General features: G+C 43.6%; 1 protein-coding gene across 9 annotated transcripts in view; it reads left to right on the forward strand.

Annotated features, from left to right (window-relative positions):
- Nucleotides 1–23,229, forward strand: part of DUSP16 (dual specificity phosphatase 16) — a 77,446-nt gene extending 54,217 nt beyond the window's left edge. For all 9 annotated transcript variants that reach the window (XM_025879838.2, XM_025879840.2, XM_025879833.2 and 6 more), the window contains 4 exons: nucleotides 904–1,067; nucleotides 13,698–13,857; nucleotides 19,113–19,236; nucleotides 21,124–23,229. In XM_025879838.2, the coding sequence (XP_025735623.1) occupies nucleotides 904–1,067; nucleotides 13,698–13,857; nucleotides 19,113–19,236; nucleotides 21,124–22,300 (1,625 nt within the window). In that variant the 3' untranslated portion in view covers nucleotides 22,301–23,229. The remainder of the gene's footprint in view (nucleotides 1–903; nucleotides 1,068–13,697; nucleotides 13,858–19,112; nucleotides 19,237–21,123) is intronic.
- Nucleotides 23,230–23,435: the final 206 nt, after the last annotated feature.

Here is a 23,435-nt window from a genome sequence, read left to right on the forward strand (position 1 = left end):
CTTGTCACGAGGCTTTCATGTCCCCTGAGCAGTTAGGGTCTGTCACCACTTATTCATAGTGCTCAGCAAAATGAACTGCAGAGCCCAGGAATCCGTGGTAATTATGGGAACCTTGATTAATGGTCCAGGAATTTCAAGGGCTTGATGTGGAGGCTATTTGCAAGAGTAGGGGTGCATATGTTTGTGATACCTATGAAATTTTTAAAAAACCTATATAGTAGGAAGATTTAAAGTTAATTCTAGAAAGAATTTTTAACTTGATCAATTTTATTTTGAAGAAACAACATCTGGCCTCAGGTCATGGGTTTTTTTTTTAATATCCTCATTTTGCTCCTGTGAGTATTTGTCTTGGCTTGGTTATTTGCTACTTATTTTAAATTCTCTTTAAGTTCCACAGAAAAGCATTCCTTGGGGGGTGGGGAGCCAGGACGAAATATAGGATATGTGACGTTGGAGAGCGAGAAAGAGAGGAGTCCTTCTAAGTGTCCTCAGGGCCACATCCCCCTCTCGTGGCCCCATAAGCTAAGGCTCGGTGCTGGGCTGTGTGCCATACTTAGCGGTTGGCGACTGCGGACAGGAGTACGTGTGCAGGGGTGCTCACCTACATCTGTGGGATTTGCTTTTGCTTTTTTTTTTTTTTAAGATTTTATTCATTTGGGAGAGAGAGCACGAGTAGGGGGAGGGGCAGCGGGAGAAGCAGGCTCCCCACTGAGCAGGGAGCATGACAATGTGGAGCTTGATCCCAGGACCCAGAGATCACAACCTGAGCGGAAGGCAGACACTTAACATCTGAGCCACCCAGGCGCCCCTGATTTTGCTTTTTAAACTGTTTTATTTGAGCAGTTCATGGAGGGCTGATTTTTATCTTTGTATATGGCTTAATTTTATGATGTTTATTCTTAGGTGGGTTTGCAGAGTTCTCCCGTTGTTTCCCTGGCCTCTGTGAAGGAAAATCTGCTCTAGTCCCTACCTGCATCTCTCAGCCTTGCCTACCTGTTGCCAACATCGGGCCAACCCGAATTCTCCCCAATCTTTATCTTGGCTGCCAGCGAGATGTCCTTAACAAGGTGGGTGCTTTGAAAACATCCTCCACTGCAGGGTTTCTTGTTAGTAGCTGGAGAAACTGTGATTGCCTGTTCACTGTCATTTTAAACACATGCTGCTTCCAGAAAGGAAATACACCATGCTCAGTGTGACTCCCTGCAAGCAGTTGGTTGGGTTATCTTCTGGAGGGCTATTTTGTTTGATGTCATCGATTGCCACGAGAAACCTAATCTGTCGCCATATTGGCTTGTTCCTCGACGGTCCAGGAGACCTGGGATAGGACAGGATTTTTCAGAAGTTTAGCCTTATTTTCTTAGGGTATTAATTGTTCTATTGTAGTAATTGGGCACACTCAGGAAGCCTAAGACTTCCTAGATTATTTCACATGTAGAAATGTATTTACTGAGGCACACTAGAAAGGGACTCGAGTTTGGCTTGGATTGAGGAAGGACCTCTGGCCGGAGGGATGGGGGTGGGAATTAAGATGGTGAGGCCAGGGCTAAGGGCATGCATTTCAGGCTCCCCTGTCGGAGGCTCGCTGGAGCAGTTTCATTGAGAAGAGGGAAGAGCATGGATTCTCGCTGCAAAGGATGTGGGCCATACTGAACAGGGTGTGCCTACCACAGGAACCCACATTGGAACCATTGAGTATCTGAGGGTACGAGCGGTAACAGTAGAACTGAGCTCTGTCTGCCTCCACAGCTCATATGCCCTTAACCAGTAGTGGTGGGAACCAGGCTTCTCACTGCCCAGAAAAGTGGTTTTTCCTCTAAAAATCTTTTTTACACCACCTGTAATTGAAAAAGCAATCAAAGATGTTAATTCACCTGTTGGTGATTTACAGGTGCCACTTTCCTGTTAGGAGGGGCGATACGTTAACATTTTCTTCTTGGGTAACCAAAAGAATTGGGCTGACCATAAAACTAGCTTCCACGTTGGCTTGCGTTAGCATGTGAAAAGCAAAAATACCCTACCACTGGGCAGCGATGAGGCATTCTTTCATTTCTCTTTTTTGTTTTATTTATTTATTTATTTATTTATTTTTAAAGATTTTATTTATTTATTTGACAGAGACAGCGAGAGCAGGAACACAAGCAGGGGGAGTGGGAGAGGGAGAAGCAGGCTTCCCACTGAGCAGGGAGCCCGATGTGGGACTGGATCCCAGGACCCTGGGATCATGACCTGAGCCGAAGGCAGCCACTTAACGACTGAGCCACCCAGGCGCCCTCTCTTTTTTGTTTTAAAAACTTCTGCCTCTCTAAAATTTTGCCTCAACACTGTTATTAATATGTCTGCTTTTACAGTGAAATATTTGAAAATTGATAGTTTATACTTGTATTGAGCCTTTTCTGATGGGGTCCCAGTTCTTTTGAACATGTGATTATTATTCTCTTTTAAAGATAAGCAGACTATGTCACAGAAAGCAAAATTAATTTCCTAGAGTCACATGCATCCCTGGGGCAAAGCTGAAGATGCTTTAGTTAAAACTCAATCAGAAAATGCAATAAAATTTCTAGTTAAGAATCCTGTTCAGAATTACACCCCAGTTAAAAAAACAAAAAAACTAACCAGTCAGCAGGTGATTTTACAAATAATTGCATTATAGATCATTTTTGTTGCTTTTGACATTACATTAAGTGGCATATTTTTGCTATGTACTGTTTGCAGGTTTAACAACTGTGTCAGTTAATAACTCTGTGAGTGCCTACAAGGTGAGAGCAGTTAAACTGGACCGTGGAGTTGAGGTTGGGGAAAAGGGTGGTTTTTTTTCCTCCTTTAATTGGCTTCTCAGTGTATACTGCACAGGATACGCCCACAGATGCATTGGGAGGAGGTGGGTGTAGGGGGAGGAGTGGATTTATGGAAGTTCATGGGGAAAACAACTTGGGCAAGGAGTTTCTATGGAAGATTGTCAGGAAACTTCTTTGAGACAGATGTATGGATTAGAGAATGGTGAGAAGTCAGCATGCTTTGAAAGCGATGAGTAGAAACTCATATTGACCTCTGGATTCATTGTTGAGAAGAGTTGAAGCGCTGAATGGGATTTTTGTGATCATATAGTCAGTCTTCTTTCTTTGATAAATGAGGAGGCCCACTGTTCCAGAAATATTAGATGAATTCCACAACATCACCCAGCAGATGAATTTTGGGACCCGATCTGCCTCTATTTCAGGATAGCTTGAACTGATCTTTTGGCTCAGCTCTCTGATTTAAACTTTACAGGAGAAGTAATATGCTTCTTCTCTTCCTGAAAATCTCCAAAGATGAAGATTTTATAATTTTTCCTTTTTTTTTTTAGAAGATTTTATTTATTTGAGAGAGAAAGAGAGAGCTAAAGAGCATGGGGGGCATTCAGAGGGAGAAGCAGACTCCCCACTGAGCAGGGAGCCTGATGTGGGACTTGATCCCGGGACTCCAGGATCATGACTGGAGCCGAAGGCAGTCTCCTGGGTGGCTGCCCCTTATAATCTTTCCTAATAGTACATTTTTTTAAAATTAGAATTTAGAAGCTGAAGTTTTTAAAAATAGCAACTATAAGACCACTAATTTTATCACTTTTTTTTTTTTTTTTTTTTTACTAAAGTGCCACCAAAATATTTTGAAAGCATGTCACAGAAGTTTTCTTAGGAGGATCATACTATTTACCGTTTAAAATGCGAGGCTCTTTATATTATTGCATTTAACCCTCATATTAGGAGGTAGGTTGACCCTGAGTCGTTGTCACTTACCCAAGATTTTGTGACTGGGAAGTCATGTGCTCAGTGGCAGAAATCATCCTCAAACTCAAGCTGCTATTCTGGTTTTAAGTCCTATGTTTATGTAAGACCGGAAATACCCATCTTCTGGAAGATAGAACTCTCTGTAACAGGCTGTTATGAAGGACTGACAAATCACTGCTGAGATTTTCTTTCCCTGGTTTTCCTACAGCATACTCTATACCAGCACTGCCCACTAGAAATGTAATATAAGCCACATACTTAATTTAAAATGTTCCAGTAGTCTTATTAAAAAAGTAAAATGGAACAGGTGAAATTTTTTTTTTAAAGATTTATTTATTTGAGAGAGAGAGCACAGGAGAATGGAGGGGAGGGGCAGAGAAACTCAAGCAGACTCCACACTGAGCGCAGGGGCCCAATGTGGGGCTCGATCTCACCACCGTGAGATCACAACCTGAGCTGAAACCAAGAGTGGATGCTGAACTGACTGTGCCACCCGGGCACCCTGATGAAATTAATTTTGATAACATTTTATTTATCACAGTATATCTAGCATTTCAGTGTGCAATCAGTGTGGAAAAACTGCTGTATTTTTTTGTACTAAGTCTTTAAAATCCGATGTATATTATAGTCACTGCACATTTCAGGTGTTCAATAGCCTCCTGTGGCTTCTGGCTACCATAGTGGACAGTGTAGGTTAATGCTTTAAACATGTATTCATTTTATTCCAGTTTCAAAGGCATGGCTTTTCTGTAAAAGGATAGCAAAAAGGATACTCCCAGTTTCTTTTTCCTTCACGCTATACTTTTGTTTCTCACAGTCTGTTCTTTTATTTTCTAGTCTTGGTACGAGGGCTGGAACAGGAATGGCTCATTGTACTAAAAATAGTTTGCTGATGCCCAGTTCGCATCTGAACGGAGCAGGATTTGAGCAAGAATCTCTGATTACTATGTGAAAGACCAAAGTTCTTGATTGTTTTTCTGCCTTATCACTTAACATTTCCAATAGAGACTTTTGTTTCACACTGAAAGACATGAAGCAGATGATGGAACTACCTGTTGCCAGTAGTTCCTAAGCCGGAGCCGGGTCTGCAGTGAGGGCTGCTGCTTCCCTGAGGCGCTCCGGCCGCCCCTCCCTCCCTGTGTAAACAGTGTACTGTGGGCGAGCACGCTGTTGCTCATTCGCTCTTTTAACAGGCACAAGGTTTTCTTGTGCTCCCTGGTCAGTCCACCTGCCCTGGGACAGCTGCCGTCTCTCTGGTTTTCTTGCCGGAGTCGCCTAGACACACAATACTGGGTTTCCATATGGTCCAGGAAGACAAAAGATCCAAGTTATCAGTAAAAATACACCCCACAGTATGCAAGTTGGTTAGACAAGGCCTGTTCATTCCACAGTGATGTGCAAAACAGGCTGACTGACAGTAGAACTCCCTCTGGCAAGGCAGCGTGGCTCTCAGTGGAGAGCCGGCCTCGGAGCTGGGCAGTCTTGTGTCCCAGGGCTCCGCCTGACCAGCCGCATCACGTTAGCCAAGTGGCCGAATCTGGGCTTCTTCACCTACAAACCGTAATGATTCCTGCCTTCTAGTGTTCATGTGAGGTTCAAATGAAGTGACGTGTGCCAAGCACCAAGGACAGTTCCTGGTCTGTAGGGACCCTGGTTACTGTCAGCAAGAGGCCAGCGTACAAGCTGCTAGGGTGAGTGCTGGATACAGTGGGTATGGTCGGTCGAGGAAGGCTGGACGGACGAAGTAGGACTTACGGTCAGTTTTGAAGGCAAAAGGAGTGGCAGATGCAAAATCATTATTGAATTGACTTCAGAAAGAAAAATTACAAATCCATTATCTAGAATTGTGATGTCTGTGGTGATGTAATGTGATCGCTTTCCTCAGTCTAGCTGAACATGGGAAACTTGATCAAATAGAGCAGTTTTATGAAGGCTGTATATCAATCTGTGTCCCATATACTGCTCCACAGATTATAGAACCCATATTAGAAATTAGTCCAACTACAGGGCAAAGTTCATTTCACGGTTTAGGAGAGAGAAACTTTTAAAGGGAAAGAATTGTGAATGGAAATCATAAGTAATAATAAAGTAATAAAATAAATATTTGTTTTTTTACTAGAAAATGTCATTTTTGAAAGTTTTCTTAATTGTATATTGAAGCCAGATTCCATTTTTTAAATTCTTAATGGGCAGTCTCTTCTACTTTGCAGATGAACCCTTTTTATACCCAGCCTGCTATATTCAGTGTGAGTGCCCTACTTAAGGCTAATGAGAAGACAGTTTGAATTAGTGAAAAATGTACATGACTTGTTTGGGGGGGGGGCAGCTTTTTGAGACATAATTCATATACTGTATGATATATAAGCTATTTTTAATGAGATATAATTGACATAAAGTTTCAAGTGATGAAATGATGATTTGATATTTGTATATATTACCAAATGATCACAATAAGTCTAGTTAACTTCTGTCACCACACATAGTTACAATTTTTTTTCTTGTGGTGAGAACTCTTAGCAACTTTCAAATATACAACACAGAATTATGAACTACAGCCACTACGCTGTGGTGATTTATTTTATTACTGGAAGTTTGTCCCTTCTGACCACCTTCACCCATCCCCCCCATATGTTCTCTGTATCTGTGAGTAGATTAGATTCCTTTAGATTCCACATGTGATATCATATAGTATTTGTCTTTCTCTGACTTATTTCACTTGGCATAATGTCCTCAGGGTTCATCCATGTTGTCGCAGATGGTAAGATCTCATTCTTTTTTTATGGCTGACACTGCCTTGTGTACATACACCACATCTTTATCCGTTCATCAGTCGATGAGCCACTTAGGTTGCTTCCATATCTTGACTACTATAAATAATGCTGCAGTGAACATGGGGGTGCATATATCTCTTCAAGTTAAGTGTTTTCATTTCCTGCAGATATATACTCAGAAGTGGACTTGTTGGATCATAGGGTAGTTTCATTTCTGATATTTTGAGGAACCTCCATACTGCTTAACATAGTATCTGTACCAATTTACATTCCCACAAGCTATTTTTAAAATAAGACAAGGTAAGGGAATTAATGTTTAATGAGGCTCTTATATTAATTGCCAGTTATTTTGTCCTCATATAGCTTTACAAAATAGACATCATTAGGTCTATTTTACAGGTGAGGAAACTAAAGCTGAGTGAGATTACATAGCCTATCCGAGATCATGCAGGTCATGAGTGGTAACGTGCTGGGTGGTGCTCTGGTTTTTCTGGGGCCAGTACCCGTAGACTTACTTATTGCTGCTGCATTGAGTCTGTCTGTGCTGCAGGAGTGGAGGCCGAGCATACAGGTACATGTGCTGCTAGAGAGGTGGATGTGACTAGTGGGAATTTACACGAATTTGCTTCTGTTTCACATTTTTCAGTGTCACAGGAAACAAGATCATCCATCTACTGAGAGTGAAGATAAGGGATACATGGAGCATTTGAAGAAAAAGGGAAATGGATGGAATGGCGTCTAGGAGAGAGGGAAAGTGAAGGGACTGGGGGAAGAAAGGGGTTGCTGAGGAGCATGAATCGGGGTGAATCTGAGCAGCACTGTTGAGCGTTTCTCCTGGCTGTGTTCAGTCGCATGGGCGGTACAGACGCAGACCAGGTGGAGAACTAGATTTACCCAGAGCTGCAGTCTGGCCGAGTGAGTGTGAAGAAGCCATAGTGGGACAGAGGAGGGTGGATGCAAGGAAGTGGTTAATGACTGACTGCAGAGTTTCACTTGAGCAAGGCAGGCAACGACCTGAGGATGAAGGACAGAGACAAAAGGAGGTGGGATCAGCGATGGGGAGATCCTGGGGGACCGAAGGTTCCAAGAGTGGTGGTATGAGAGACAGCAAGCCGGAAGGAGAGGAGGAACAGTCCAGGAGTGGGGTGTGCAAGGTCGAGATTAGGGCTGGTTGCTGGTCGTTGGTAGTGACCGAGACCAGACCTGGTCTCAGTGAGTGGTCAAGGCGAGAAGTTCAAAGAACTGAGAGGCCAAGGTGTTGGAAGGATATCTGAAGGCCAGAGAAGATTATTTTGTCAGTAGAAAGCATATGTTAACAGACTTAGCACAAAGTTGAGCTAAATATTAAACAGCATAACAAGTGTCTTCTGGAAGCTTACAGACTGTGATGTTTAATTATGGGACAAAGTAATATTCCCTTGTGTGTGTTTTATACAACATACTGAAAACGGAATGAATTCCATAAATATCTCTTTATAACATAGTAAGAAGTCATTGACATTCATCTGTGAATAAAAGCAATCATTATTCTGTAAAACAGACCCATTCTTCATAATTATAGTTCCATCCCGGTTCTAGTCAGAAACACTGACTAAGATGCCCTCTCAGCCATGTATACGTTACATTTGTAAAAATAATCAGGAGAGCAAGTTAAGGTGTGTATAGCTACATGAAACTTCAGACCTCAGAGATTCACCGCCATCTCAACCCTGAGGCCCAACAGGTGCCGCCCACCTGTGGCGAGCAGGAGGCGCTTTGCTGAGGCTTGTCTACTTCTCCCACTGGAACAGGATGCTTACCAGGAGGCACTGTGTTTGTTCTCAGACCTGTTTAGGCCAGTGGCCTTGTTATTATAATTGTGCACATCAATTAAAATATTACATACACCCATGAAATATGAATGAGGGAAGGAAGAGAGTTGTTTTTCTATGACCTGAGGTAAATGTTTTGGGAAGATTCTGGAAAAACAAATTGCTTTATATTTTTTCTGTCTAAACTAGGGTAGAACTAGCAACTATAAAATACCCAGGGGTCATAATCCAGGATTCTGTACTGATGTTGTTCTACAAGTTTTGCTCTTCTTCAAAGAAATGGAAACTCTAAGTAGTAGATGCATTTGGTTGTGATTTGCTTAAGAACGGCAATCAGCTAACTCCTACCAAAAAAAACAAAGCATGGTCCTGCATCGGAAATTAGTGAATTAATATATTTATTTGTTTTAAATTAAAATAAAATGTTTCGAGTGTATATGTATCATTTTTAATGATTTCCTCCTTTAACTGACTTTTTCACTGATGTAGTAACTGCCAATCCAGGTTATGTTTTGTGTTTAATTTAGTAGCCAAATCATATTTAAATTTTACATGGTAACATTTTAGGATTTTTTTGTTTGCCTCTTTGATTTCAAAATTGGCCATGTTTTATTTATCAAGTCCTATTTTATTACAAAAAATTTCGGGGAATAACCGATAATTGATTTAAGTAGATTTTTTTGCTGCAAAATTTTTGTAAATCAAGTTATGTTTATCATTGAGATCATTTCCTTTTTTCTCATTTTGTGTTTAAATTATTTTACCATCACTCAGTTTTAATACATTAATGCCTTTTTCCCCTTTCCTCATTTTGCCAGTTGTTTAAAAGTAAAGCTGCTGGGGCATCCGGCGGGCTCAGTCAGAAGAGCATGCGACTCTTATCTCAGGGTCATGAGTTTGAGCCCCACATTGGGTGTAGAGATTACTGCTCCCCCCCAAAAAAAAACCTTAAAAAAAAAACACAAAGCAACTCCTTAAATGCATCTATTATGGTACATTGTTTTATCAGTGAAAAATACTTTTTTGAGCTACAACAGCATTGTGAGCTTGGCTCATCGAAGGGCATCCTTCTCGTGTCTGCTGTGTCCAGCGTCAAGGGGTTGCTGCGCTGGGTGTGTGGGAGCTGTGAGCAGGAGGGCAGGGACCGGGCACGCCGGCTGCCTGTCCTCACCGTGCAGTGGTAGACGCCAATGTCAACGCGGCCCGGAGGTGGCTGCAGCGGCCAGGGCAGTAAGGGAAAGCGGAGGGCAACATAAACACCTTGACTGCATCTCCTCACCTGTGTCCTGAGTTGCTGGCTCGGAAAGCCTCCTTGCAGAAGCTCATGGCCAGAGTGGTGTCCTTTTACTTTCTAATTTATTAGTGATAGTTGAAAAGGGCATAAAGAATGAAGTTAAACTTTATATTACTTCATTTAGTTAAAAAGGATGTGTGTATGTAGGCTAGTTTCCTTGTTGGTCCATCTAACTTGCATGAGAGCATGGCGACTCAGGACAGATTCTGGAGACAAATGTACTTGGATTTGAATTTGACTCTATACCACTTGCTAGCTGTGTGACTTGGCAAACATGCAACCTGTCCAAACCTCAGTTTCCCCATTTTTTAAAAAGATTTTATTTTATTTATTTATTAGAGAGAGAGAGAAACAGCCTGAGAGAGGAGAGGGTCAGAGGGAGAAGCAGGCTCCCCGCTGAGCTGGGAGCCTGATGTGGGACTCAATCCCAGGACTCTGGGATCATGACCTGAGCCGAAGGCAGTCGCTTAACCAACTGAGCCACCCAAGGTGCCCAGTTTCCCCATTTTTAAAATGAGGATAATAGGGCACCTGAGTGGCTCAGTTAGTTAAGCGATTGCCTTCGGCTCAGGTCATGATCCTGGGGGTCCCGCAACGGGCTCCCTCCTCAGCGGGGAGTCTGCCTCTCCCTCTGACCCTCCCCCCTCTCATGCTGTGTCTCTCTCTCAAATAAAAAAAAAAAACTTAAAATGAGGATAATAGTAGTACCCACGTCAGAGGGTGGTTGTACGAGGATTAAATGAGACCATCTATGTATTTATTGTTTTTAATTTTAATTCCAGTAGAGTTAAAAATGCAGTGTTTTCTATGACTTTCAGCTGTGCGCCGTAGTGACTCAGCACTTCGTCCATCAGCCGGTGTGCTCATCACAGCAGGTGTACTTACTCCTTCATCCCCATCACCTGTTTCCCTCATCCCCCACCCACTCCCCCCTGGTAACCATCAGTGTGTGTGCTCTGGAGTTAAGAGTTTGTTTGTCTCTTTTTTTTCCCTTTGCTTGTTTGTTTCTTAGATTCCACATAGAGGTTGAAGTTGTATGGTATTTGTCTTTCTCTGACTTACATCACTTAGCATTACATGCTAAGCTGGCTCCTTCCATGTTGTTGCAAATGGCAAGATTTCATTCTTTTTTATGGCCAAATAGTATTCCAGAGTGTGTGTGTGTGTGTGTGTGTGTGTGTGTGTGTGTGTGTGTGTGTGTGTACACACCACATCTTCTTTATCCATTCATCTATCCATGGACACTTGGGCTACTTCCATAATTTGGCTATTGTAAATAATGCTGCTATGACATAGGGATGCATGTATGCCTTTGAATTAGTGTTCTTGTATTATTTGGGTAAATACCCAGTAGTGCAATTACTGGATCATAGCGTAGTTCTAGTTTTAACTTTTTGAGGAAACTCCATACTGTTTTCTAGACCAGTTGTCCCAGTTAGCATTCCCACCAACAGTGTAGGAGGATTTCTTTTTCTCCACATCCTCGAGACACAGTCTATTTATATGTTCAGCCCAGTACTTGGAAATAGTAGGGATTCATTAACAGATATTATTCTGGTAGATATTATTTTATTAATATGTACTATGTACCATAATATTATTATATTACTAAGCCTCTAGCAAAGGTGCTCAGCAAATATTTTTTTATTGAATTTAGGTTCAGTGGCCATTTCTATAAACTGCAGGTTATGAGGCTACTTGTGAGAAGTATATTACTCTTTCTATGGGGAAATCAAGTTTGACAGTCATTATAGACTTGTAACACGTTTTGTCCTTAGTGAGAACTGCCTGTTATCTTCTGAAACTTCTAGGTCTTCATTACTGAATTGGGTGGAAAGCTACGTAACTACCTCCCTTCACTTTTAATTTGTAGTCCTGTTGGTGGATAGGAGAAAGACCTATAAGATGATTCCTTTAAGGACCATTTCAAGAAAGGCCTGAAAGGCTCCTTAACTCCAGTGACCCGTTGTTGTGCTTACATGGGAGATACTGCGGTTGATCGAATGGTAGTAATCTCAGCGTGGAAAAACAAATGTGACCTTTGCTACATGTGCGAAAGTTGAAAAGTTGTAGTACACACCATGAAGAACTTCACAGCCTGATTGTGAACCTCCCAGAAGCACACGAGAGCGTGAGAAGACTGGGGCTCTGACCCAGTGCCAGGGTCAGGGGGTCACTCCAGGAAACTCACGTGGTTCCCAAAGCTGTTTCTTGACATTATCTCCTAGTTGAGAGAGGGTTGCATACATGACTTGGATTTATTAAGTCTACCTTTTATGTAAAATGTATTTATTGTGCCAGATGTGGTAAACGAAGAGGTTTAGGGAATTGGCATATTTCAGGAGGGAAAATAGGAAGAAAATGACCAACTGTCTCTCAGGTAGTTGGAAAACATTTGTGGAGGAGGTACCATTCCAAGAAAGGGAATAAATGACCAGAGTTGCTTAAAAGAGATTTCAGGCTTAGAACATTTCGAACTAAAGGAAGTGGGGTTGTGTAGGCTTGCCTGGAAAATGGTAGACAGGCTGTCGGTTGAACAAACACGTATTGAGTACAACTAGGTACCTGGTGCTGAAGGTAGAAAAACAAGTGCGAATCAGTCCAAGATCTCACTACTTCACTACTTAATAGGAGAGACAAGAATTATCTGCGCATTACAACAGTGTGCTCAGTGAACAAAGTACTTTGGAAGGGCAGAGAATGGAATGGTGAGTTATGCATCAGTGGAAGGAGTTAATTTTGGTAAAGTTAATTTCATCAAAGCTGGAAAAGTGGACGAGAGTGACCAGGAAGAGGAACAGGGCCTACGAAGCACAGGAGTGGTGTGAACGGCAGCAGGGAGGGGTTGGGTGTACGTGTGCCGTTGGGGGATTTGGACAAGAGCAGGCAGCGACACAATGACATTGACGTGTGGGCAGAGCACTTAGCCCATGTTTGGTTATAAGAAAGATTACTCTGGATTTTGTTCAGTATATGGTTTAGAGATGAAGCATCACAACTCCAAGAGCTCCCTGGTGGCTTTTTGTTGTTGTGGCTGCCCACTGACCAAGCAGTGACAGGGAACAGAGAGGAGAGGGCAGATGGGAGGGGGATGCCAAAAGGATCTGGCAACCATTTGGATGGGGGTCGTGAAGGAAGAGAAATGACAGGATCGTGTTTTCTAGCTCAAGTGTCTGAGTAGATGGTATTACCATAAACCAACTTTGAATTACAGAGAGGAAACAGGACTTTGGGGTGCAGAGAGATACATTGTGTTGAATTTCTGACACTGTGAGTTTGAAGGGCCTGAGAAACAAACAAACAGAGATATCCAGTATGTAGTTGAAGAGACAGGTGGGAAATTAAAGAGAATGTATATTTAAAAATTGTCAATGTGTAGAGCTGATAATTAAAGCACAGGCAATAGATTCAGTCTTTTAAAGAGAGTATTCAGAGCCACAAGGCTGCCTAGGACTTTATCTTTGAGAACAACCGGCATGTTCCGTGGGAAGAAAATGTTTTTGTTGTGTGTGCCTACACTCTAAAGTCCTAGTAAGTAAACTGTCATGGTTTTATTTTGTGTTCTTCCACTTCTTTCTCAGTAATGAAGATAACAGAGTTGATTATATTAATGATGCGTGATCTTCAAACATACTATTTTATTTTCAAGATTTACTTGAGAGAGAGGGGGGAGTGCACATGCATGCAAGACAGTTGGGGGAGGGGCAGCGGGAGAGACTCTCAAGCCGACCCCCTGCTGATCGTGGAGCCTAATACCAGGCTCCATCTCATGACCCTGAGATCATAACCTGAGCTGAAACCAAGAGTCAGATGCTCAACCTACTGAGCCACCCAGGTATCCTTTCAAGCATACTATTTTACACAGCCTTTTTTTTTTTTTTTTGTCCTTACAAACAATTCTGCTTTAAACTAAAGCCTCTAAATGTCCCTGTGCTAGGTTTTTGGATTTCACCGATTGAATTAACTCTGATTTCAAGGAAACTAGTAATTGTTATCATTAAACTTTACTCTTCCAAAATGATTGTGCTGGTATGTTAATCACTCTTTCCCTCCATAGGAGCTGATGCAGCAGAATGGGATTGGTTATGTGTTAAATGCCAGCAATACCTGTCCTAAGCCCGACTTTATCCCCGAGTCTCACTTCCTGCGAGTGCCTGTGAATGACAGCTTTTGTGAGAAGATTTTGCCATGGTTGGACAAATCAGTGGATTTCATTGGTAAGTAGCTCCAGTAGTATTACAAGTCATCTGGGTTATAGTCTCATGTGCAGGTGCACCCCTTACCTCCCTTCCTTTTTCTCTCTGGAGAGAAAAGGGGCCTATGTTCAGAGATTTCTTAAGTCTAGGAACAACACATGATGCTGCTTATCTTATTCAGTGGCTGAGGTGACGTGTGTGCCATGTTGTTCCTGAGGGACTGCCCTGTGACATTCCAGCTACCTTAACACTACCAAGGTTAAGCCTGATGGGATCTGTGATTGCGTATTTGCAAGTGTTTGAAAATCATTTAAACTTCTGGGATTAAATTTCAGCCATTTTTTCAAATCCTATAAAAGACTTTTGGAAACCTTGGTGGCGTTCCTTAAACTGTTTTTACCTCCCTGCTATGTTCTCCCCAGAGAAAAGTCAAATCCTGTGAAAACACATCCCATTACATTTAAAGTCTTTATGTCATGAGATTTGTAAGCCTCAGTCCACGTGCCAGTAATTTCAAGTAGTATGGGATCTAATAAAATTCCAACACACACACACACACACACACACACACACACACACCCCACCCCCACCCCTCCAGTCATGTCCTTGGGATTGGTTGTGGCAGGCTCTAATCTGCCCTGTGCTGTGTTCTCAGTCCTGGAGCCTCCTGACTCCTAGCTGCAGGGGCTTGGTGACATTTTGGCGCCTCAGGATCAGGTCTTCTGTGGTAAACTGGTGATGTGTATTTGAAATGTAGTTTTAGTGGAAAGTGGCTGAACAGGGGAGATACGCTGTTCGCTCTTGAGCAGCATGCTGAGCTTCACTCCTGATGTTCCTTCCATGTGAGAAGTGTTTGATGTTTTCTTCGTCTAGTCATACAAGCGTGTGCATTCTACCCCATAATTAATTACTCCAAATTTGTTACTGTAATTAAAAGAGAACTAGTTCCTTATAAAATGTGAAATTAAGTACATTAAGCCCTTCAACTATACCTTTTCATCTGTGAGAGGAATTTCTAGATAATGCTTTTGGAACTTTGAGTAATTCCAAAACAGTTCTCCCTTTTTTTTCCTTCAAGATTCCAGATTGCCAAAAGTTTTCATCTTTAATTAGGATGCATTCTTTGAAACATCAGAAGATAAAAGGCTTTAGAGAAGATAATTCACATTATAATATTCACAAACAGAACTCCCAAATGAATCACCCCTACTGTTGTATTGCTAGGAAGTATTCAGTATATCATTCAGTTTTTGCCTCTTTAGAAGATAACACTTACAGTTAATGTTCCTATTGCATGTCCTGTCAATCCAAAGACATTTGGCTCTAGATTCAGCTAAAAGTGCAATTTCAGGATCTGTTTAGAAGAGAACTCATCATAATGTCTGAGCTTTAGGAGGATTAGCAGAAAAGAGAGAATATGAATAACTTTGCCCCAGCTTGCTTACTTCTCTCCTGAGAGATATTGGGGTCATCCTGCCACTTAATTCAGACAGAAGGAATTTACCATGTTTCAGCTTGGTTAAGTACACCCAAATGCTATTTTGATTTATTAATATCTGAAATATTTATACTTCCCAGTATTTCACTTACTCATCCCTATTTACTAGGGTCACTCTTCCCCCCCCCCACCCCTCCAGGTAATTCAGGGCATCCAGCGGGGTCATGGTGGTTGCTGGCCTCTGCCATGCTCTCTGCCGTGGTCCGTCCTGGAAGGGAGTGCAGGGGGAAGACTGCCCCCGTACCAGGGCTGAGTGACTTGCAGACTTGTGGGGCTTTTGTCTTTTTATTATTGAGATAAATTTCAAATAAGTTTCTGGGTTTGTTGGAAGGACTCAAGTGTTCCTGGAGTTTTGTCTTTATTTTTAGTTCACACGGGCAGCAGTGAGCTGGGGTTGCCTGGGACTGTGGGACACTCTCGAGGTGCCTGGTCCCGGCTGGCTGCCCCTCTCGCCCTCTCCCTCCTCACCCTACCCTCGGCTCCTGCCCCGCCTCTTGGGTTTGCGGGTAGGCCACACGGGGGTGACTCAGGGCATGTACTTTGGAGCCAAACTGTATTTGGGCCCTGCCTTCCTTGGTTACTAGTTAAGTGATTTGGGGTAAGTTTCTCTGTTTCCTGACCTGGAAACTGAAGATAGTGTGTATACTTTAGAGGGATATTGTGAGGATTAAAATAGATAACGGATGGAGAATACCTTGCAAAGTGCCTAACTCATAATTGGCTCTTACTAAATAGTAGTTTTACAAATGATCATCTGAGAAGTTCTTTTGGTTTTCCTTAGAGCTGCCCTCAGTGAGTTCAATTATTGCTTCTTTATTTTTGGCCTTTATAACGTCTCATCCTCATTGGCTCCCCCTTACGTTTTTCGTTTGTTATCCTCTCTGCCCTTTTTTGTCCTAGATTTTTATTCCTGAACTGCTGTAGTGACAGCCTGCCTTTCTTCTTTCCGCTTGTCACTGTCAGTGCTTTTGCTGTTAGGGAACAGCAGCCTGTTCAGCCTGCGGTCCTTAGCCTAACGTTCCCAGACCCTGCAGCACCTGCTCCCCACCTTTGACACCTCCTTTCTGGTAACCGCCCTGCCCCACGACACGTGTGCCACAGCCACCTGTTGGGTCCCCCTGCACGGCCGCCTCGCACACCTTTCCCTTCTCTCTGCCAGGTCCCTGGGCATGTGACCTCCGTTGCTTTAAGACTCCCTTTAGCACTCATTTCTCCCAAGAGCAGAACCCCAATCCAGTGTAATACTTTTTTTTTTTTTTTTTTAAGATTGATTGATTTTGGAGAGAACTTGCACGGGGTGGGGAGGGGTGTGGCAGAGGGAGAGAGAGAATCCCAGGTAGACTCCCCACCGAGCGCTGAGCCTATGGGGCTTGATCCCTCAACCCTGAGATCATGACCTGAGCTGAAATCAAGACTGAGCCACCCAGGTGCCCCTCAGTTAGATTTCTAAAATACATCCTCAAATGTGTCGTGATTGTAAGAGCAACGTAAGTACAATGCAGAATATTCGAAAAAGAGCTATAACCTCAACATCCTAACACATCTGTTATCATCATTGTTTTATTTCCTTCCAACCCTTTTCACATTTTTTATAAAGATTGCTTTTTAAAGGTATGTATTAGTCAGCCCGCCAGTATTTACTGGGTGCATAATATATGCCCAGTGTGAAGCCCTCTGAGGTAGAAGCAAGATCCTCTGAAGTCCTTATTATAGTCTTGTTTTGAGATAACTATTTTAAATAATCGAGAGAATATTGTCAACATTTAAAAAAAATTTGAAGGGCGCCTGGGTGGCTCAGTCATTCAGCATCTGACTCTTAATTTCGGCTCAGTCCATGATCTCAGGGTCATGGGATGGAGCCCCTCAGGCTCTGTGCTGGGCATGGAGCCTGCTTAAGGTTCTCTCTCTCCTTCTCCCCCACCCCAACTCCCCACCGCTCCACCCCCCCACTTGAGTGCACACATACTCTCTAACTAAAAAATAAAGTTTAAAAAATTGAAACCCAGCCTACTTCCAGTAAGAATTTAAAGCAGCTTATTACAGTATGAGGCTGGGATCAAAAGATACACACATTACACACATACACATTAAAACAGGTTCAAGGGGCAAGAACCAAGTAATATGGGGCTAGAAAAGGTACAGTAAAATCTGAATTACAGTTACCTATTGAAATTGAGTAAAAAATCTCAGCTTTGAGCTTCTTAGCAGCCTAGGCAAAAGGGGAAATACTAAGATTAGTATAGCCTGACGACTGTGTAGTTAAGAAAAAGAAGAGCGTGGTACGGGCCCAGGAAGGCATGGGACTTTACGTACATGGGTTTATATATTATCATGTTGTATAGTATATATTTCTTTGTTTCAAGAAGAATTTATATTCATTTGTTAGTAGTTCATTGTGTTTGACTTCACTATCTAGAGGAAAGTTGATTATTCATATACTATCCAAAAGTCCTATGTGTTTTTTTATAATGAATAATAAATCATATACATTAGGAATTTGTAATACTTATAACAGAAGCGGTGAGACTGGAGTGGTCTCGTATTATTATTCAGCTGCCAGAGCAGATTCCCAGGATATCTGTTAATTACAGGAACTGTAATATAAGGTCTGGTAACTTTTGCTGGTGTCAGCTAAAACAAGAGTAAAAAGGGAAGAATTGAGCCCCGTGGCAGTGGCTCACCGGTAAGCACGCATGTCGTTGTTCAGAACGGAGGCGGTCCTGGTACTGGCTAAAATGTTAGTAGCTTCCAGGTGGCGTGGGGCAACTTACTCCTACAAGTAGCTTGTAAAGCCCCTCGACAGGGAAAGATGGCAGCACTGTTGGGTTGAATGTTGTTGGTTCTAACAAAGTGTTCAAAAGTCCTACCATGTTGTGTGGAATAGACTTGATGCAGTCAGGAACTCCTGGATATCCAGGAAAGGTTCAAGTTCCCTTGGTCCTTGCTAACCTGAGCTTCTAAACCTGATTCATAGCATATACGTGGTTTTCTTCTTAAATTTAGCAAATAAAGTCGATCCACTTTATGACATACAGAAAATCTAAACATAAACAGGAAACTATAGGAAGATAGGTTCTGTGAGTCAGCATTTTAAAAGTAGCTTGACCTGGCATCTCTTGCTTGCTGATGCAATACGGTGATGAAGTCCACCCTCCTGCTTTTTCAATTAATGTATGTCACATATGTTTGAAATGAGAAAATTTTTTAAAAATTTCATACGTCCTATATGTAGCAAATCATTATACTGAAATACAGTGTTACATGTCAGTTATATCTCAAAACTGAAAATTCTGTCTCTAAACTGGAAAAAAAGTTTACTATCTCTTGCTAACTAGAAAAAAGTTGAAGTGTCAGACAACATGGGTAAACAAAATATTAGCTACATCTTCGGATTTGAGAGGTTATTTTCTTTACACTTCTCTGTATTCTGCAATTTTCCACACTAAACAAGTAGAATCATGTCATCATAATGTAGGATTTATACCCAGGGAAAGTTATTAAAATAAAAAAATGTAAAAAAACCATTGGGAAATGTACTAAGAAGCGAGCTTGAGTTAGGGAGTCATTGCTGACTAACACGTCTGGCCCTTCATTGTCCTGAATGTAAGTGATGGGGAAGTCATCTTCCTTTATCTCCCTAAAAAACTATTGAAAGGAACAGTATATAAGTAGATGAGATTTACTTTGAGTTATCGGATGAAAGGAAGTACCTGACTGCAAGATCTCACTGTTGACCACGGTTGTTCTTAGTGACCCTTCTTGAATTTGACTCCCTCAGAGAAAGCCAAGGCCTCCAACGGGCGTGTCCTGGTGCACTGCTTAGCGGGCATCTCTCGCTCAGCCACCATCGCCATCGCCTACATCATGAAGAGGATGGACATGTCCTTAGACGAAGCTTACAGGTGAGGGCCAGCACGCGTCTTGTGCGACGGGCTTTTCATTTGACCTGAAGCGTGAAGGGTGAGGAGGGCAGGTACCCAATTAAAGCAAATCAGGACTGTTCTAGTGACATGCCTTACAGGTGACTGGATTTTTAAATGGTTTTTCAAAGACCAGAGAAGAATGCACTTTTGTAAGTTAGCATGAATTCCACCCAAACATGTGTCAGATTCCTCCTCAGCTACTTTTTAATTTTCATGAACACCGAATCTGAACAGATCACCATCCTGCTAAGTAAGTTTATATCTTTTCCTAGTTGGGGGAGTACATATGAGGAAAAAATCTCCAGCAGAATACCCATTACAGAGTTCCTCCTTCTGCTTTGTGCTTTGTGCTTTGTGCCTCTGTCACTGTGAGGAAAAGCCGAGAGCAAATAACTGTCAAAATCTGTTCACTGAGTAAAATGTCCTACATTCTAGAGTTGCCCAGATTCTGCATTTTGGCTGGATTGCTCCCCCCACCCTTGGGCCAAGTGGAGGGCAGGCAAGTGGCAAGCATGCACAGGATCGGAGTTTGTGCGGTGGGTGAAATCGGAGGCCCCTGCGTGCTTAGTGGGTAGAGGTGGGTAGTTTCCGTGTGATAAAGAGCCAGTACATACAGATGCAGGAAGCAGGCCTGTTGTAACAATTGGACTTTGTTCTCAAATTGGAAGATCTGGAAAGAAAGGAGCTACCTGAGCAGCTTCTCATTCGAGGAGTGAGCCTGGAGAAGGGTCCTGCCTTGGTCTGCATCAGTTCCCTTGTCCCCCAGTCAGGCTTTTCTCCCTACAGGTCTTCTGACACCATGTAGAAACCGGAAGGAAAGGCACTCTTCTGTCATGTTACCAAGTTTTATTATGTGGACCCTACGTTTATACTTGTTATGGTGGGGCCAGTTGTTTCTGGCTTCGTTACTTGGCTTTAGGTTACTTGATTTCCAAGGAGTTTGTGATTTTTTTTCTTTCCATATTCAAATGCAAATCTTCAGTGTAGTTGCACTCCTGCATCTTCTGAGGAGTGTCCATGAGGGTCAGGAGCCACTGAAGGATTTGTCTACTATCTCTGAGAGTCTGTTTCCACAATTAAACATAAAAGCTATTTATTACTAGTTTTTACCCCTTGATGATTCTTTTTTACACAGTGTTTACAAAAATGGACCCAGACATTAGGCCTGGTTTTGAATCCCAGCTGTGTGATTTTGGCCAAGTCATTTAAGTAAGGACTTTGTGTCCCTTATATGATGGGGGTAATCCACCTACCTGACACGGGGTAGGTTTGGGGGACTGAATGAGATAATACTCTGTCTAATGCGTTAGCCCAGTGCTTAGCACACTCAGGCCACCTGATAGCTGATGACTCTGTCATTTGAAGACAAAGAGAAGGAACTCGAGTGTGTGCTTTGATGCTCTGGTCATCTGATAACCGCTTTTCTGGTCATTAATTAAAACATGAAATGTTCTGAGGAAGTGACTGTGGGGACTTTGAGAGGCACGATACTGGGAAAGCTGTGGAGAGCGGCCGTTAACCCTGTACATCTGACGGTGGCACCAGCGCTGGGGGGGTGGGGGGTGAGGCCCCAGGGGTGAGCACAGAATCCTCGATTGCCAGTTGCGTTGGAAACTCTGGGTCCTTGAAAATAAGAAGGCTAAAACTAGAGCTTTGGGGGCCTGGCCCCTCTCTTTCTAGCATGCTCCAGGGACATGTTGTATGTCTCCCTGAGCTTTCATACCAGTCATCTTCCATGGGTATTTACGGGAGGCTCTAATAATTCCCTATCTTATTTATTCACTTAATAGTTCTATTTTCTAGCTGTTTTTAAGATAAAGCGTAGTTGCAGAAGTCAAGATTTTTGTGTCTTTCCTCTCTTCATAGATTTGTGAAAGAAAAAAGGCCTACCATCTCTCCAAACTTCAATTTTCTGGGCCAACTCCTGGACTACGAGAAGAAGATTAAGAACCCGACTGGCGCATCAGGGCCAAAGAGCAAACTCAAGCTGCTGCACCTGGAGAAGCCAAACGAACCTGGCCCCGTGGTCTCCGAGGGTGGACAGAAGAGTGCGATGTGCCTCGGTCCACCCTGGGCCAACTCTGCTACCTCAGAGGCGGCAGGGCAAGGGCCCGCGCCCCCGGCCAGCGCACCCAGCACGCAGCCCTCGCTGGTGGAGGACGGGCCGCTGGTCCAGGCGCTCAGCGGGCTCCACCTGCCCTCGGGCAAGCTCGAAGACAGCAGTAAGCTCAAGCGCTCCTTCTCTCTGGACATCAAATCCGTCTCGTACTCAGGCAGCGTGGCGGCCTCCTTGCATGGTTTCTCCTCCTCAGAAGACACTCTGGAATACTACAAACCTTCCACAACTCTGGAGGGGACCGGCAAGCTCTGCCAGTTCTCCCCGGTTGAGGAAGTATCGGAGCAGAGCCCGGAAAGCAGCCCAGGTAAGGAGGAAGCCAACCTCCCCAAGAAGCCTCAGCCAGCCAGGCCTTCCGACGGCCAGGGCAAGCGAGTGCACTCAGTTCGACCCGGCGTCAGCGGGACCGGCCCACGGCCCCTCTGCTCGCCGCTGCACCGGAGCGGGAGCGTGGAGGACAACTGCCATCCCAGCTTCTTTCTTGGCCTGGCCACCAGCCAGCAACCCCTCGCCAAGTCTGCCGCCGGCCTGGGCCTCAAGGGCTGGCACTCGGATATCTTGGCTCCCCAGACCTCTGCCCCTTCCTTGACCAACAGTTGGTATTTTGCCACGGAGCCCTCTCACTTCTACTCGGCCTCGGCCGTCTACGGGGGCAGCGCCAGCTACTCGGCCTACAGCTGCAGCCAGCTGCCCACCTGCGGCGACCAGGGCTACTCCGTGCGCAGGCGGCAGAAGCCAAGTGACCGAGCCGACTCCCGGCGGAGCTGGCACGAAGAGAGCCCCTTCGAAAAGCAGTTCAAACGCAGAAGCTGCCAGATGGAATTTGGCGAGAGCATCATGTCAGAGAACAGGTCGCGGGAAGAACTGGGCAAAGTGGGCAGCCAGTCCAGCTTTTCAGGCAGCATGGAAATCATTGAGGTCTCCTGAGGAGGAAGACACTTGGGACTTCTATGGACAATATTTCTCTTGTTCAGAAAAAAAAAATTCCCTGTAAATCTGAAATATATATATGTACATACATATATATTTTTGGAAAAAGCTATGGTGTAAAAGCAAAAGATGGATCAACACAGCTGTTCTCTCACCGTCTGCACTTGAGAGATCAGCTACTCTTTCTCAACAAGAGTGGAAGGGCAGATGCTAGATTTCCTCCTAGACAGATGAAAAATTGTACGCAGCGCATTGCACATCCTCTCGTTCTTACTGAATCCGGTTTGATTTGGTGTTGGAGGACAAAATACCCTCCCGTTTTTGTGCTGTGCTACAGGAGATCTGGAGTACTAGTCTCTGTCCGGCCCCTTCCGTAGTGCACCTTAGCGCTGAGACTGAGCCAGCTCGTGGGTTGGGCGGGTAGACCCCATCAGGGACAGAACCTCATGGTAAATGCAAGAGAAACGATCCCATCCAAAGCGGATTCGCACCTCCAGGCTCACGTGGCAGCCGAGCACTGCGAGCCGCATTCCGCTGCACAGACCGTTAGGGGCCTTGCCAAGGTCAACTTCAGAGCAAACCCAGTACCTCAGACTGAAAGTCGGGGCTTTCACCACTACCAAGTCTGGTAGCCTGTCTTCTAGGCATTGTGAATAGGTAGGTAGCTAATCACACTTTGCAGACCAGTTCAGACCGTCTCTGCACAAATTTCCAGGTGGGCCTGGATGGAGGTAGTTTTTTCTTCTCGGCTTGAAGAAGAGAAGGGAAACCATCTAGGAGTCAATTGGATGGCCAGAGATCTGGCCGCAAGATGATTTAAGGTGGGTCGGGAGGCTAAACAAATCTGTCTACCTCCCGCCATGTAAATCAAAGAATTGTTTCAAATGGGCTTGTTAATCCTTTAAATAAAGATGAACTTGGTTGAAGCCAGATGTGAATTTATTTGGGTTGGTAGCAGAACAGCAGTACCTTCAAGTTCTCAGCCAAAGTAGATTTTTTTTTCCCATTTCTGTTTCTTTGCACAGATACATTCTGTAAAAACCTAACAGGTAGACTTTTCAAGGAAACTACCAAGAGGGAGAAAAGCTCTGGAAAGAGTAAAGAATTAAAATCGCTAAGGAGAGGCAGGAAA

Source organism: Callorhinus ursinus, unplaced genomic scaffold (genome assembly GCF_003265705.2).
Source record: "Callorhinus ursinus isolate GAN/ISIS: 27379988/994484 unplaced genomic scaffold, GSC_fseal_2.0 scaffold27, whole genome shotgun sequence".
In the NCBI taxonomy this organism is placed as follows: Eukaryota; Metazoa; Chordata; class Mammalia; order Carnivora; family Otariidae; genus Callorhinus; species Callorhinus ursinus.